Source organism: Sinocyclocheilus anshuiensis, unplaced genomic scaffold, assembly GCF_001515605.1.
Source record: "Sinocyclocheilus anshuiensis isolate Anshui unplaced genomic scaffold, SAMN03320099.WGS_v1.1 scaffold964, whole genome shotgun sequence".
Lineage (NCBI taxonomy): Eukaryota > Metazoa > Chordata > Actinopteri > Cypriniformes > Cyprinidae > Sinocyclocheilus > Sinocyclocheilus anshuiensis.
In genome coordinates, this window is record NW_015552666.1 from 1,113,738 (window position 1) to 1,131,694 (window position 17,957).

Sequence of the window (17,957 nt, forward strand, 5' to 3'; positions counted from 1 at the left end):
GTAAGGGCAACTTCATCTCTGCCAGCTTTATTTCTTGACCCATCTCTTGTGGTTGTCAAAGAACCTCCCATCAGTTCAACAAGGGATCAAATGATTTATCCCAATTACACTCAGTTTCCTTGGGATGGGAAACAAGATAGGGGCTCTGTAAAAGGGAAAAGGGCTCTAAAAAATTCTCAAGAGGTTACTCACAAGGGTGAGCTCATCTCCTCAATAAAAAGGGATATATGATATTTCAGATTTCATATTATCATCTTATAAGGATTAAGAACAAATATAGATGCACTCATGCAGCTGCCCTTCGAAAACAACACAAAATATACAAGAGCCTGAAGGGAGAACAGATAGGTGAGTACTTTTATTTGATCTCATTTTAATTATAAAAAGAGAAAAAAGTTGTAACATGTAAACATGAGATTGCTATCAATTCTTTGCTATACTACAAAAAGAGAAAACAGATCAAACTAAATAACAATACTTTTTATAAAAGTATTGCCAACTCCAAAATATTAGTCAAATTAGTCTTATTTGCATTAATAAAGGTTTCTTATTCTCCCTAAGTCTGTGCAATAAATGGCAGATCCCTAGATTTGTTTTTTAAAAATTGAAAATAAATCAAATTAAATAAAAGAAAAAAAATTACAATAACACCAATTTCTTAGTTCCTTAATTAGGATACTAACATATGGTAGTTTGTACATATGTGACACAGAAGAAAGGTGAGTTACCGGACCTTGGCTGTGTGGATAAACAACTAAAAATAGGTAACTTCTACTATTTGAATTTCTTGTGATGAGCTTTTTTTTTTTTTAATATCATAAAAAGGTTTTGCATATCAAATAGTTAAAAATACAGGGGGCTGCATATCAAATAGTTACTGATCCTTCTCAGGCTCTTCAAATATGGGCCGTCATTGTATTGTACATACTGTAACATTCAAAATGTACAGAAGGCAGACTGCAACAAAACTTACCACAATAAGCAATTGAACCTAAATTGAAAGAGCGGTCATTCCCACCGTACACAACACAATACAAGCAATAAAGGGATTTATTTAGCATCATCATTATTTTGCCATGACTGATATGATTCGTAAAATCCATGTGCAGCAGCGTGAGTTTTTTTTTTTATATCAAAACTTACCTTGAAAAATCTAAACACAGTATACATATTTATAAAAAACACTGACAAAACAAACCGTTTAAATGATTGGACATTGAACATTTTTCCTTAGTGCTCATGAGCATCAATAAGGCTTCATTTATATAGACCCACCCTGATTTTAAGGTTTATTAGAAAGGCAGAGGTAAAATGAGTCTATCCTTTTTAATATGTACAGTACCTACTCATTAATATTCATGAGCACGAGGGAAAGCAGAGGCATATTCAGAATATTGCAACGTTGTGAGCGCTTCACTACTACTAAATAATAACAAAGGGATTTGAGATAAGATGAACAGAGACAATACACAAATGGAACTGCAGAGTGTGAAGAAACAAAATACTTTTAAAACAAAATTAGGCCATTAGCACAAGTTTAAAAAATGAGAAAAAAAAGTCAAACAAAGGAATAAAACAATAACAAAAGAAGTACTGTGGCTGTCTGTGAAAGCCATCAGTTTGCTCTTGAGTTACAATACTGCAATACTCTGAATTAATTCCTGTGACAGACGACACCCTCTGGATCCAGCTGTTCCACCTTTGCTGGTGGTCCAGGAAACAAATCGCACCTTAACTACTTCCTCAGTAGCCCCACAGCTCTCCATCAGTTTTTCCGGCCTCCAATGTGACACAGGTATTGCAGCCAGTAGAAGGTGTACTGATCATTTCCTAAAACTGTTGAGCACAAACAGAATACAGAGTAAGAGAGTTTGCTGGTGTGACAGTTAACTTTTCATTCTATTAAATCATGTTCCAGAGAGACTCACATTTTTGAGGAACTCCTCTGCAACTACGCGAGCCCTGGCGTTGACTGACAGTTTCATCTCACTGATTTCCTTATCGATCTCCTCCATGAAATGGATGACAAAATCCACTAACTTATGCTTGTACATTTGTTCTGTGTGGAAGTTAGTAATGAGGAAACTGATGTCGTATCCCTGACAAAAGAAAGGAGGGTTATTCACCGTTAAAATATCATATTACATGTAGACATTTCACAACAAAGAACTTAAGATATTTGTTGGCAAGAAATAAAAATGAACTGCGAACACAAAGCTTTGTAATCACAGAAACAGGCCTAGTGTTTTTGTACGTTTCTCCTATCGCTCTCACCTCGACAGGTTTTCTTCGCAGGATGAAGAAGTTCTCAGCTCTCATCATCATGAAGCGCATGAACTTGTGACACAGGATCTTTTCAATCTCATCAGCCTTCAATGGACCAGTTGAGATGCATCATCCAATCACAGACCATTAAAGACAGAAACAAGCCATCAAACTGGATCCTTAGCTTATTCTATTGAAACATAAATCACATACCTACTGGCCTTCCGCAGTGGTTCTCAACCTTTGTGACTCAAAATGCCCAAAATCACCAACACAATATTCAAAGGACCCCCTCTACCAACATACTGGTATTTATATTTTTGGTATTTCTGCTGTAATTATGAAAAAATGCTTGTTTTCCAATTTGGATATATTAAACTAATCCATTACGAATACACCTTGCTTGTTTGCGTTTTAATAGCGCATGATTATTTTAAAACATAAATGACAATTTATTAAATTTAAATCCCGCTGCGCCCTTGGAAATTTGCTGAGGCTCTTTAGTGGGCCCCTGGTTGAAAACCACTGGCTTTCAGTGGACTGCATGTGTTGAGTCAGAGTGAAACCAACCTCCCTCTCGTCTCATCACCACAATACTTCTCTTTTTGTATTAGAACATTTTCAGTTTTCAGTATATAACAATATTTCAAGACCCATCTCTGAAAGGATAGAAAGAGTGAGTTTAGGGTAAAACAACGAGTGTTCTAACCTGTTTGACAGCAATGCTGACTCGCACAGAGTTGATGGAACCTTCTATTAAGATCTTCTCTTTATCATTCCTACTGATTACAACAGGCTGAAGCAACAGCTCCTTACTGCTCCTGTTGAGATAAGACAAAAATAGTAAAGCATACACACAAACACACTGACATTCTGCATACAATGCAGTATATATAGGCTAAGTGTCTATTGCAGTCTGCACCACAAGTGGTTTTAAACTGGCATGCTGAATCACCATCAAATGGCCTAAAATCTGCTGCATAACAACACTATCAGGGGGTCTCATGATGTCATGCATTTAAGGACCATGAGCAAAACAAAAAACTTAATATAAAACTAAACCCCAGATGCTCATGCGTAAAACATTAGAAATTCTCATATGTCCACTATTTCTTTAAAAGCTGAAATGAAATTTTGAAGAATATATTGAATTGGTAGATTAGGTTTGGCTGTTTACTGCAACTTCTGCTAGTATTCGCTTTCAAACTATCTACCTCATATTGCAAACATTTAAAAATTTTAATGTTAAGTTTTTAAGCAGCCAGATGTACGCCACTGACCTATATGAATCATGTAACGCTTACACACAAATAAAACACATATGCAAACAGTCACACACACTTACCGGACTTCAACCTCAGGTTTGTTGTGTCTTTCAACCACCTGCGAGGAGAAGTTTTCCAGACAGAGAGCTGCCTGCAGTGTAGCACGCACCGCATTCAGGTATGGGCGCAGAGTCGCCGTCTGATGAAAGGAATCAAACTAAATCAGTACTCAGGATGAACCATGTCAGCTACCTTACAGCAAGCAAGCACTTAGCAAATGGCTCACAACTTCCACTCTATTTGTTCCACACACGCCTGAACCTGCAGGGGAATTCTTGGGATACTGTACTTCTGCAGTCCTCCAAAGAAAAAAAAAACTATGCTGTACACATTAAGTGGCTCAGTCAACCTGCAAACACCAAGAATCTTTTCATAGACTGCACACTTCTGAAGCCTTACACTTCCTGGACTTCAATTCAAGACATTGAGGAAGTGCAAAACCTGCATGAAAGATGATGAATATTAAAACACTGACCTTGTTTAGTATTGTGGGCTGCCTTGAATTCAGAAATAGCTCACTGCATAGAACTAGACTCTAAAACAGACAGTTGCCTGTACACATAATTAACATACCTAAAGCAAGTTAATATTGTTATACTGATAGCTGGGATAAGCACCTATGACATGTTGTGGTGTGCATAAGCAAAACAAGTAAATATCACAGAAGTAACCAGCAACTAGATCAACAGAATTTGCACTTATACACCCGTTTATTCAAATGCGTAACAGTACTGAAGAAACAAAATTTGTAGCACGACACTGGTATATTTAATAATAAAGGTTTGCCTATTGATTATTTGCTGGCCATCGATTAAAATTCAATATGAAACAGGTCCGTTTGAGTTGGCTTGCCCATAATACAAAAATCCTGGATTTCAGAGCGCTGGCATTGTTAATACATATTAAATTGTCAAATCAATATCAGTCAACCCGCGACTGGGGAATAAGGGTGGGGATGTTAGCAAGTGAATTAGCTCTACGAGCCGACCGAGCAACTTCATACCAACGCAGAAACAAACACCAGCAATCAGACATTTGCGTCACAACAGTATTATAATTCATGTAATAAAAATTATATATACAAAACACAGTTTGTCTTGTTTCCCGAAGTGCTGAAAGGCAATCCTACCATTTCCGTGTACCCGCTGGAGCCGAAGACGGAAGTGCTACAAACACCGGGCGACTTCCGCGAGTAACGCCACTCATCTCATTGGAAGATAACAACTTTTCACCAAGTAGGGGGCGACGACTGTAAAATTCGAACTGATTTTTCTGTACCTACTGTTTCTAGTCGAAGACATATTGATACTGAAAGGGGCTAACATGCCTGTATTATGCTTCATTCGCTGACATTAATGCTTACTATGGACTTTACTTGATACAAACATTTTTTTGCAATGTTGTAACAGAGGAGGTTCTTGTCAGTTTGTAGTGGTGGCAGAACTTAAAACTTTTTTTTATTTGTATTCACAGTACTATTGTATCTAAACTGCTTTACCACTTAATATTTGTGTATCATATTTAAAACCACATTTTGCATGAGGGTCTTTTTTAAAGAGCTCCGCAGGGATTTAAAAAAACAGCAGTATGGGGAAAATGTAAGAACATACATAAAAAAACATGAAAAGATAAATATTATTGTCACAAACATTATAAGATTTGGCGAATAAAAAAAGTTTAGATCTCCAACAACTTGATTAGATCCCAGATAAGTAGTTTTAAATGTATTTCCTTTTTCACTGGTGATTTCAAATGAGTTTTGTGCATGCACCCTTTACTGTTTACACACAAAGTGCTCAAGGTAATATCATTAAATTGAATCGTTAATCTAATCTTGCGATATATTTACGCTGTTGTTTAAATGAACAGGTTAAAAGGCATCCCCATTAAACACCCGTCAAGAAGGTTGTGCAGTCATTTTTATTTAAAAATCAGAGATTTATTGGACATATGTTTTTTGTTTGCAGTTCAGCAACATTTCATATGAAAAAACACAGTTCTAGCTTATATTCACAAAGCGTTCATCTTCGTCTAGTTAGCTAGTACCAAGTATCCTGTTTAGTGCAGCAAACGAAACAGTCACTTCCATGAAAAAAAAAAAGCATGACGTCTTGCAGCAGTGCAGAAACTAAAGTGGGTTGAAGCCGTTTCTAGAAGAACTACATCAAACCCTAAATGACAGCATACCTAAAGTCAACAAAAATATCTAAATATATATTTAAAAAACGATTCCCCTTATCTCTGCGTTCTCTTTCCAATAAGCTATATACAAAAATATTATTCTTCATTTTCACAGAAAGTCTATTTTGATTTCTTCGCCTTAGTTGCCGTCTTCACCGGGACTTTTGGCTTTTTGCAGCTGCTTTCTTCGGTTTGGGTGTCGCCTTCTTAACACTCGTCTTCTTCGAGGTCTTCTTTTTAACGGGGCTCTTTTTTGGCGTTATTATTTGCAGTCACTTTCTTGGTCGCATCTTTTTTGTACGCCGGCTTTGCAGGTTTTTCTGTCTTGGTAGCCTTGGTGGCACTCTTCTTTGGCTTTTTCTCAAATGCCTTCTCATTGAGTTTGAACGAGCCGTTGGCTCCCAGTCCCTTCACCTGTACGAGCGTGTCGTTGAGCAGGAGCGCGCGGATGGAGTAGCGCAGATACATGCGGCCGTTCTGCTGATCAAACCAGCTCACTCTCTTCGCTTCCTTGTATATCTTGAAAAGCGATGAACCGTTTTTCTCGCCCAGGGTTCGGATCGCATCGATGACGAGCTGGCTGTACTTGCCGGGCCCCTTGCTCTTCTTTTTCTTCTTTTTAGCTGGAGAAGCAGTCACGGCAGGTTTTGCCTTATTTGCCGATGTCTTCTTCGTTTTGGTTGCTGCTGGAGCAGGGGCTTGGGCGGGTGCTGACTCTTCGACCTCAGCAGACATGATCAAATTTGATGCATATATATGGGTGTTTCCGAGAACGAGAGAATATCAGCTCTAGCATGCGAGCATCATCTCAGCGTTTTGAATCATAAGATTTGACTGCGCCACGCGGACGTGATTGAGAACAACAACACCCGTCAGAAGAGGCGCTTGTGGAGTTGTTTTCTTCCACGACTTTGGGAGCTATTATCTTGTTAGTTTGACATATATTACTAAGCTAAATTATTCATATGGGAAGTGCAAAAGGTGCTCTTTCTGACAGTGTGCAAAAGTGGTGAAATAAATGCTAAATCGTGGCGCGAGAAAGCAAAGAAAAGATCTTCTGCTTTTCCTTGCGATTTTGGGTAGGGGCACTTACTTTGCGAACGAAAATCTTTTTATAGATATTGAGACCGTTCGTACAATAAACTTGCTGTGAAAATTGAGAAAGTAACGATTCTAAAATTATACTACTCAGTCCGTGTTTACCAAACGCCTTCGAGATGCAAGCAGTTTAATTTCACTCAACTAACACATTATACGCCCTCCAGTGGCTGTGTATTGGCAAACTTTTTCTTTGCTTTGCTCTTGTTCCTGGTGACTTAACACTGTGTTCTTCTGCGCCTGTGTGTGAAAGTGATTTTTTTTTTTGCTCGAATAAAAACATTACATTTCGAGTATTTGACCGTTGTATGGTACGTTAGTCACCACACTTTTTATGTTTTAAACGGTTTAATATCAAAGGTGTTGAGCTCAAATTGCTAGAATTTGATGAGTCTGACAACTCGTTACAGGAACATCTAGTCATAGTTAGCATCTCAAAGGATCTTTACTGCACTGAGCTGTAACATGAGCGGTAACGATGACAGATTAGAGATAAACTAAAACTTTCTGTGATTTAATTTTGACCATCTGGACAATAAGAGTTGGTACAGTAAGAAGACCATAAAAACTATTACGGCATGAGACATATAGTTTAAATTATGCTAAAACACGATATGATAACAAATCAAAGTTTAGTTTAACAGTGAGTCTAACTAACAATGGGGTATTTTTCAAAAATGTTGAGCAAGCTCCGCCCCTATTGTGGCATGAGCTGTTAAAAACTTCAGGGGTCGCCACAGAATTCATTTGTATAGTTAGTCCTTCCGCACAGGATACAGATTTGGTTAATATAACCATAACGTGATACTTCTGATAGTTTCAAAACATATTTCGAAATATTTCAGAGAATAATAAATAATACAATTCAGAGAATTTCAAAAATTTTCAAAATAATTCACTTTCTCCTCTAAATGCCTTTATCCCAGACATTCAGCACTAGATGGCAATCTATACCTACTGATAATGGTTTGTGTTGAAATTTTATAAACACATGTACAAGGTGTTCGCATCTTCCAAACCTTGTAGGTGTAACGCATAATAACAGGGCACAGATCTCTTAAATTTAATACAAATTGAAAATGTATGTCTTACTTTTCTGCACCCCGATGAATTACACTTTGATGAGGAAATAACCCAACATAGTGATTTTTGATCTGTTCATTACCACCTGCAGGTGAGTCATGCGTTGACTCTAATATGCATGTTGGCACATTTACAGTTACACAGTTGTTATAGCACCCAAGCACACAAAGAGCAAACACCTCAGAAATAAAATAGGTCTCACACCTTCCCGCTTGAGACAGAGAAAGGTTAAAGGTCAAAGTTTAGCAGAGGTCACCCTATTCAAAAGATTTTTCTCCTTCCCTGCCCGTGTATGTATATATATTAGTATGCGACTGTGTCTTTTAATAAGAGTGTTAAAAGAGGAATTTTAAAAGAGGAAAAGTTTTTACGACCCTTAACAAACTCAATAAACGTTACACACACTCCAAAACAGGACACACACAGTACAAAGGTTGAGTTAAAACCTGATGAGGATTTTTATCTTTGTATTTGAATGTGATTGTAAGGGAGAGTGTGTTTATTTGTAGATCCTAGATGGATTTGATGGTGAAATTTCATGTGACCAGTTAGATGCTGAGTGTTTGCATGTGCATGTAGACGTATAGGAACAAGTGTGTGTATTTGTGTGTGTTAGGGGGTGGGTGTACCAGTGCATGTCAGACAGCAAAGAGCCACAGTTATCTAGGAATCTGAGCCAAAAGAGCCTCACAAACAGAAGAGAGTGAGAGGGAGGGATAGAGAAGATCAAATAAAAGAGAAAAACAGGAGAGGAGACTCTGATGAGTACATAGTGAGAAAGAAAGACAATGATAGACTGCAGATGATACTGATCTGAACACAGGAGTGTGGCTAGAGAAAATCCTATTGAAGATAAGTAGTATAAAGTAGATACCGTTAGAGTAGATAGAGAAATAGACACGGAACAGGTGCATACTATCTCTTTGAGCTCGTGTGGTGTCCTGAGCAGCATGTGTGTGTGTGTTTTTCCCTTGCTTTTGCTGGGAGCGTACATGATGTGTGTCCATGTGCTTTGACAGAGGGACATCCTGGTGGCTTTGCCACGCAACGGCAGATGTGAGGGGAGCTGCAGTGCAACAGCATCACCCCCAAAATACATCACCCTCACTCTCAGGATTCGTGTTTTAGAAAGTCTCCAGAGAACCACTAAAACGCACAGGTAATATGATCTAAATGATCCTCGGTGAGAGATTTGAGAGTGTACTGGGCACAAATATTTTTTAAGTTACCCTTAAGATTAATAAATGCTGCAGAAGTATTGTTCATTTTTAGTTCATTTTAACTTGTGTAGTTAACTTGGCATGCTAAAAGGTGAAACCTTACTATGTAGGTGTCTGTATATATAATGCATTTGTTTGTTTTTTCAATGTTATTAATATTTGTTGTTTTTATTTTGTGTATTATAAAAAAATGATGTAATCTTTTCATATGTTGGTAATATCCCAATAACAAATAAAACTTTTGTGGGTGTGTAATATATATATCTGTATATATATATATATATATAATTAAGGAACATTAACAACTCTATATTACTGACACTAAGATAAAAGTCATAGAATATAGAGAATTTGTATACAATGTTGAATATGGTGATTGAGATTTAAGATGCATGTTCTTTGTGTTTTTATGTCTGTGTATGTTTATGTGTGTCATGCAGGTGTCTGATACATCGAAATGTCTCATCCAGCTGCAGCGCTGTATGCTGCAACGTGAATCAGTGGTTGTGAGTCAGGGAGACGGTTCTGACTCACTGGTAGCCTTTCTGGCTCTTATGGCAGCGGTGCTGACAGAATGTGACCTCCACTGCCATAGTCAGAGACTCAGAGAGATGGCCACCAGACTCGGTCATTATATTTAACAACATACGTCTCTTATGTTTCCTGATAGGACATGCCTAGATAAAGCATATTAATGTGTGATTCCAGTGTGTTAAACAGACTGAATACTCTTTCTTTTCATAATTTATTCATTCTTTAATTCCTGCTGTTCATTCAATTAAGTTAACACCTAATTTACACTCAGCAAACAGAGGTGTTCTTAGGAATGCAAGAAAACTGACCTTTGACAGTTCCAATCTGACCCTCTCATTACCTTTCTCTAACCTTTGTATAACCTCACAACAAACTCTAACCATCCTCAAATAGTCAACTAGCAAATAATCAAATAAATAATAATGCATTCTTCAAACACTCTAAAAACATGTATTGCATTCTTTTTGCTTTGTTTTTATCTGTATGAACAGTTTAGCATCTTATTTGATTCTTGGAATCATATTGCTTTGTATTTGATAGTTGAAAGAAATCACAGAGAGAGTTTTAAATTGTGAATCATTTCTTTTTATGTCCTAGGGACATTATATAATTTTGGAAACAGAATTGACAGGAATATTAGCAATAGTCATTATGATTATGTGTTTTGTAAGATGTTTTGTGCTAGAATTCTGTAAGAACATTTCCATTCCCATTTATTAGGATTGGTCCATCATAGAAAATCTAACAGGAATCCTGTAGACATTTCTTGATGTATTTATTACCTTAGGATTTTTTTGACTAAGGAGCTTTCTTTATTTCTGTCATAGAAAGTGTGGTGGGCAAAAATGGGGAGAAAGACTTACTGCTGTTGCTGAAGAGTAATATATATATATATATATATATATATATATATTAGCATATGTTATCATTCCTGTATTCAGTATTTGCCTGTTGAATAATAATTAATACTGGTTAAATTCAACAGCACACATCCCTAAATACTTTGCATTTAAGACATCTATAAGAATACAAAAGTACATACTAGGTAGGATCATATAATTTCAAACAGGTAAATTATGAAGCATTACCATATCAAATAATAATTTCAGTCAGCTTCTCTTTTAATTTATATAGCTGTTTTAATTATGGTTATGGAAGTGTGTCGGAATGCTGGACTATTAAACATTTTATAGTCACCTTGTTTATTTAACAAAAATAAATAAATAAATGTATCAGTGTCATTTTTTTAAGGTCAGAAATTATTTAATGAAATATATACAGTGGGTACGGAAAGTATTCAGGCCCCCTTAAATTTTTCACTCTTTGTTATATTGCAGCCATTTGCTAAATCTAACAGGAATCCTGTAGACATTTCTTGATGTATTTATTACCTTAGGATTTTTTTGACTAAGGAGCTTTCTTTATTTCTGTCATAGAAAGTGTGGTGGGCAAAAATGGGGAGAAAGACTTACTGCTGTTGCTGAAGAGTATCACACACTCTAAACCTAATGGCCTCAAACCAAGGACTCCTACAGGTGAGTTATACACACACACATACACACACACACACACACACACACACACAGAACAAACACACTATGCAGTCCAGCAGACTACTAGGACATTTATTGCACAAATGTTCACAGATGTTTTCTTTGGATCTATACGCCAGTGCCTCCCTCTGCAGGGCTTTACCCTCAAGACTGTCATGAGATCTACCAAGTAGGAATCAAAGAGAATGGAATCTTCACCATACAACCTGATCCAAAGTAGCCAGCGCTAGAGGTATAAACATTAAATGCACAGAAAGTGTAGAGAAAGCCAAATATATTTATATCATTGCCGCTATTGTTTTAAAACTAAACCAAACAAAAATTCCTGTAGTTCAAACAGTGGAGCATGACACTAGTGACATCAAGGTCTGAGTTCCAGGGAATGAATTTGATAAACAGTGTACTTCAATACAAGTTGCTTCGGATAAAAATGTCTGCCAAATTCATAAATGTAAATGTTTTGAAATAAATTCCGGTTGGATTGATATTTTGCATCCTAATGCATGTCCAGACTTAGAGGGATAGTTCACTCAAAAATGAATAATTTAAAATGAAAATTTTCATGTCATCATTTATAAACCTATGAGGGTATGAAATTATTTTTGTGGAACACAAAAGAAGATTTTGAAGATCACTGGGGTGATCACCAGCGGTCATCAAAGGGTGATTAACATCAACTAAAACTATTAAAACATTTTTGTTCATTTAAATAAAAATGAAATAAAATAAAATAAAATAAAAACTTCAATTCAGCTCTAATTTCTGTTTAGTTTAAGTTGAAGCACTAAAATTACATAACTGAACACTAAAACTAACACTGAAAAAAATGTATTTAAATTACAAAAGCACATGAAACAAAAATAAAACTGAAAGTATAAAAATAAAGGCTATAAAGCTCATTCAAAATACTAATAAAAACTATAATAGTATATATAAATAATTCTAAAATAACACTGCATCCAATTGGACCCCATTGACATTCATTGTATGGACAAATAATCCCACAGAAACATTTATTAAGCTATTTTGCTTGTAGATTTGGACAACCTGAAGATAAGTAAATGATGACAGAATCCCTTTAAATGTTCAAATAGTTTTGGGGGCAACTCTATAGGCCTATGTGTGATTTCTTTACGACTTGTCCATTCCAGGCCGTGTGTGACATGGTTTCAGCTGGTGGGGGATGGACGGTGTTCCAGCGCTGGTTTGATGGACAAACTGAGTTTAACCGAACCTGGCAGGAGTACCGTGATGGATTCGGCTCCCCGCAGACAGAGCACTGATTAGGGAACGCAGTTCTGTATGCACTAACTGCAAATGGGCATCACACGCTCCGTATCACTCTCCAAGACTGGCACGAACAGACACGTCATGCTAACTATAATAACTTTAAAGTGGCAGGAGAAAACCAGAGGTATACACACACATAGTCATACTAGTATCTGGTGTAAGACTAGTGTCAAAGCAGAATCTCAACAAACCTGTATAAAATAGTTCAGTTTCTTATTATGATGCATGTGTGATATTCTCTCCATAAGGTTCCGCATAACTGCTCGAGATTACCATGGCGATGCTGACAATGCATTCAGTTACAGCAAACAGTACAATCACGATGGCAGAGCTTTCAGCAAATTTGACCGGGATCATGATCGCTACGCTGCTGGTAACTGTGCCCGTTATTATGGTGCAGGCTGGTGGTTTGATTCCTGTTTGCCTGCTAACCTCAATGGGCACTACTACCACGGGCGTTACAGTGGCATCACGGATGGCATCTACTGGGGCACCTGGTATATCCTGACTGACTAACGCACAGGGTAAAGATACTCATTTAAGAGTGTTGAAATGAAAACTAGACCAAGGCGGAGTTAAAGGGGTCATATGATGCGATTTCAATTTTTCCTTTCTCTTTGGAGTGTTACAAGCTCTTGGTGCATAAAGAAGATCTGTAAAGTTGCAAAGACTAAAGTCTCAAATCCAAAGAGATATTCTTTATAAAAGTTAAGAGTCAACCACGCCTACCTAAAATGGCTCATTCTAACACGCCCCCACATGTCTACGTCACGATGTGGGAAAATTTGCATAACGCCGCCCAAATGTTCACGCAAAGAAAGAAGGCGTAACTTTTATTCTCGCTGTAGTATTGTTGTTGCCGCCACTGCCATGTCATGTAGGCGCTGTTTCATTTTGAAAGCGAAACTACTTCGTTTGGCCTTCCAAAAGAGGACGATATCCGCTTCGTCATGCCTGAAGCTGATCCGTGCTGGTCGCTGAGGAAATACATCAACTTTGCGCTATGGGTCGCAGGATCGGCTTTCACCGTGGACGAAGCGGAGTCCAGCCCGGGGTCATCACATGTGGTTGCCGCAAGCCCACCGGCTGCGCCGTTCTCTAGCCCGCCGGCCGCCGCTCACTCAAGCCCGCCATGTGTGATGCTGTGTTTCGTTATGAAAGCGAAACTACTTTGTTTGGCCTTCCAAAAGAGGACACGACTAGAAATCAGTGGTTATGTACAGTATGTGGAAAATAATGTGTTTTTGAACCTTAAACCGCATAAACACATTTCATTACACCAAATACACAAAATAATGTTCTTTTTAGCAACATCATATGAAAAAAGTTTTTTAAATGACAAATCCTTGTCATGTAATCTCTTGCACTATTTCATTGTAGTATTTCATTTCAATAATAGCTTGTAATTATATAACCTGGACCTGCCATTAAACTTGAGATTTTTAGATAATTGTATGCTATGAGAACACGTTTATAAACATTTGTTCTAAAATAAATGCCAAATGTCATATTTTAAGCAGACTATTTTATTCAGTTACAGTTGCTCTTTAATCTCGTAATTCTTAATCAAAATGTCATGACTGTATCTTCCAGTGAAACGACGTATGCAATCATTCTCCAATCATTTAATCTGCTTAAATCCCACCCCTTTCTTATAATTGACTGCAAACTCCGCATCAGCCTCCAGCCAAGTCACCGCCCTTCCTTTTTCCTTTTTTAATAATCCGTTTTCTCAAATATATATCATAATACAGAAAAAAATATCTGTTGCTGATTTCTGTTATTGTTACGTTTATTAAACAACTCTCTAGAATACTTTCCCCCAAATTTTTCTGTTGACAAATCTGTATAATGATCAATATACTATATCATAGTATGTTCTGCCAGTCAACTGATTTCCTACCGTGCAAATTTTAAGCCTTCACTTCAGGGTCCTGATCACCCCATCAGAGTTTCTTCTGCGATAATGACCGGCTGACTGTATTTTATCCTTATAGCTAAAATCATTCATAATGCAGAAAGGTCAAAGTTCAACGGGTCGAAGGTGGCCCTTTGTGGTTGTGCTGCAGTGAAATAAAATCCAAAACGATGCACAGAAATGTTCCCACTTATCATCTGAAATTAATGCAAGCTGAACCAACATAAATAGGTATCAAATGGCTGATTGAAGGCCTTGTTTTATATGTATGCTCAGCTCATTGTTACCCATGAACTTTCTCTGTTCAGTCTCCAGGTGAATGGCTGCCATACCAAAACTATCCTGCCACTGACACATTCTAAGCCATAAATCCTTAATACATCTTCAACTAAGAAAGGATAACAGTAAACTGTGGACGCATTGGGTTTGGGGGCAAAGAAAGCAAAGGGTTTCTTGTAAGCCACTGTGGTCAGAGTGTTGAGATGCCATGGCATCATAGGTTACAAAATGTACACAAACAAACTCACATGCACAGCACTAATAAGACGGACCTCTGATCCCTGATGCCTGAAAGACAGAAAGTGTGTGTGTTATAGAGGGCGAACAATGGGAGTGGGATTCTATTGAATCTGCTCCTTTTAGTCATATTCACAAATAAATGTCAGTCTGTTCAACACGTTCTCAGTATCTATTAATACCCTTTTGCCTATGATCTGCTGACTATATGACATTTCACATACACTCACTAACATACACATTCAAACACACCAAGTCATGCTGCAGCACACTGTAGTTTTTCATCCATACAGTTGCATGAGTTTTGTCAGGCCTGTGTCTACAGAACACAGAGAACATGGGACATCAGAAAATAATTTTGCACAGGGGTTTGGGGATGTTTTTGCTCTCGACTGTCTGTATCTTATAAAATAGAAATACAACTTTATAATGGCATATTTTTAAGTATGTACAGACCATGTGGATTTGATGTTCACCCACAAATGTGGATGGCTTTAGTACAGGCCTCTTATTTGTGGATATTCAGTCCATCATATGTCACCTTGCTTGTTTAGCTGGTGAATGAATCAAGTGGATCAAGCACAAATATACATAGTTACTCACAATGAAGGCTTCTCTGCTCTTCTCGTTTCCACCAACAAGATCACTATGGTGAAGCAGAAGCCAGCTCGGCTGTTACCACAGTATCCTGGCTGAGTGCCTGGCTGGTATGATAAGGAGATAAAAGGAGTGATGGGGAGAGAGATAAAGGGAGAGGGAGAGGGGGAACTAACAGTCTGCAGGCACCCAGTCCGGAAACCCAAAGCGGGCAACAGTTACCCAGCACATCCCCTTAAAGCTGAAAACACTCATGCACGCATACACTTACTCTCTTACCACACGTTTTTGCACACTGCACATAGTAATGAAAACAATGTGTGCATTTGTCCCCAAGGAAATTTCAACATCAAGCTATTTGAATCAGAAGCAGATCTTTTTAAAGTTGAAAAGCTACTTAATGGGATGTAATTGTTGATATATTGTATTTTTTTATCATCTAGATAAGATGACATATATCTATATTTGTCATTATTCATGCTAATCAGGCAGACTAATTGGAAAGCAGGGCCTGAAGTAATCGGGAGGCTGCGTGTTGAGCATGTTGTCTTGGTTCAATTGAAGCGCCATGATTCAGAAAGCCGAAAATGGCCAGAAGATGGCGGCTTTGAGTTAAAAATGACTGAAAATCTGATCTCCAGCCCTTATGTTTTGATTGAAGCATACTAAAGATGCTTAGTGCCATCTCAGTAGATTCTTAATAGAAGTCCACTATGGCTTAACATAATGGGGACAGGGGAACAACTGCTGAGTATCACCTAATGCAATTATGAATAAAAATATAGCCTGAGATCCAAGATTTGAGTCGCTCTTGTCCCCATCACTCACTAAAACACTTCTTCTTTTTTTTAGCTTACTCTTTTCTTTCATATTAATTTTGTCCTACTGCCATGCACTTACACAACACACTCATACATTTATTTAATATGGCACTACACTAATGGATAGCAGTGACTTTGCTTGTGATCTTGTTTGCTTGTGATTGTCACTTTAAAATTTTTAGAAATCTCATTTAACCAGAGAGACCTATTTTCATACTGATTTAAGGATATAAACATTCAACTGGATGTCAGAATAAAGTTGCAATGTGACATCAATTTTGAAATATCTAGTAACTTGCCCATGAAACACATGATACAAACAGGAAACTCCATGCTAGGGCTTCCCAACTATGATTAAAAAGATGCTGGAATCTAGCTTTGGCTAATTCACCTTCAGTGGTCCATTAGGGTGAACTACTAACTTGCTAGCATAACAAAATACACCTGACACCATCTCTAAAAGGTTTTATACAGGCATACATTCTTAGCATCTTCACAATTAATAATTTAAGACTGAAGTATGCTAATTTTGAAAATGTCCTGTCTGAAATTTTAAGCATCAGCTTTAATATGTGTGATGTTGCTTTGGTAATTGTCTGCACAGAGTGGATCAGTGACTATAAAGTTTGTGTGTGTGTGTGTGTGTGTGTGTGTGTGTGTGACATGAAATTAATTGGTTGCACTGGAAGTGGTTGCACTTAATGAATGTTACACGTGAGTAAAAGCAAGTGTCCGTTACAGCACCTGTCCATCTTCCTGAAGAGGGATGTGCATGTGTATGACACACAGATTGCGGTGCACCAGCGCTCCGTTTCATACCGGAATTCAGCCAGCAGGCCTGTATCCTGATGTGGTGAAAACCAGGCCTGCAAGGCATTCTGGGTATGGGAGGGGGAGAGGGTTATTCACACTACAACATCTTCACACACGTTCACTGACATTCACAAACAGATACACCAAATGTAACACACACACACACACACACACACACACACACACACACAATAAAAGTCCTTGTGATTTGCACATTGTCCAAATCAGGACGAAAATATGGTTTCAGACATCATTAATTTCAGAAATGTGTCAAAAAGGTAAATAGTTATAATAGAAGAATTTATTTATTTTATAATAAAAGTCCTTAAATAACTGCAATCTGATTATATATCAGTAAATCTGGCTTCATAAAAGATCGGTCTAATATTAATATTTTTTTCTTCACAGAATAAAAAAAGTATAAACAATGCAGGTGTTATTTGTAAAACAAAAAAATTGACACAGGTCTGGCCTTAAAAAACAAACAAAAAAAAACTCATAATCTCATCAGGTAATCAGGACTGGTAATAACTGTTAAGGTGGAAATATTGTGGGCAGTTTAATATTCCTTTCTGGTCTTTTGCCTGAGAAAGGGAAAAGATGACTGACAGATTGTTACTGCAATATGTTGTTAATACTGCCTTCCTGATTCTCTTTTGTGGAGGAAACGAACGGGCAATTAAAGGGGTCATATGATGCGATTTCAAGTTTTCCTTTCTCTTTGGAGTGTTACAAGCTGATTG

At 37.5% G+C, this 17,957-nt stretch overlaps 2 protein-coding genes and 1 pseudogene across 2 annotated transcripts; 1 reads left to right on the top strand and 2 right to left on the bottom strand.

Annotated features, from left to right (window-relative positions):
* Positions 1 to 1,032: 1,032 nt before the first annotated feature.
* LOC107667339 (actin-related protein 2/3 complex subunit 4-like) lies at positions 1,033 to 4,802 on the bottom strand. The gene is made up of 6 exons (XM_016458969.1): positions 4,720 to 4,802; positions 3,611 to 3,729; positions 2,975 to 3,086; positions 2,275 to 2,370; positions 1,929 to 2,099; positions 1,033 to 1,836 (listed from the first exon to the last, which is right to left on the bottom strand). The coding sequence occupies exons 1-6, from the start codon at positions 4,720 to 4,722 to the stop codon at positions 1,831 to 1,833; spliced, it is 507 nt and encodes a 168-aa protein (XP_016314455.1). The 5' UTR covers positions 4,723 to 4,802; the 3' UTR covers positions 1,033 to 1,830.
* Positions 4,803 to 5,550: 748 nt separating this feature from the next.
* Positions 5,551 to 6,635, bottom strand: LOC107667340 (histone H1x-like). The gene has a single exon (XM_016458970.1). The coding sequence runs from the start codon at positions 6,504 to 6,506 to the stop codon at positions 6,009 to 6,011; it is 498 nt and encodes a 165-aa protein (XP_016314456.1). The 5' UTR covers positions 6,507 to 6,635; the 3' UTR covers positions 5,551 to 6,008.
* Positions 6,636 to 8,902: 2,267 nt separating this feature from the next.
* LOC107667338 (fibroleukin-like) lies at positions 8,903 to 13,128 on the top strand (annotated as a pseudogene).
* The last annotated feature ends 4,829 nt before the right edge of the window (positions 13,129 to 17,957 follow it).

Bases quoted from the DNA above. Each gene is read 5' to 3' on its own strand.
- LOC107667339 (XM_016458969.1), bottom strand. The intron at 3,087-3,610 runs GTAAGTGTGTGT...TTATCTCAACAG, and splicing joins AAACCTGAGGTTGAAGTCCG to GAGCAGTAAGGAGCTGTTGC. The intron at 2,100-2,274 runs GTGAGAGCGATA...TTCTTTTGTCAG, and splicing joins TGCGAAGAAAACCTGTCGAG to GGATACGACATCAGTTTCCT.
- LOC107667340 (XM_016458970.1), bottom strand. From the start codon at position 6,506: ATGTCTGCTGAGGTCGAAGAGTCAGCACCCGCCCAAGCCCCTGCTCCA.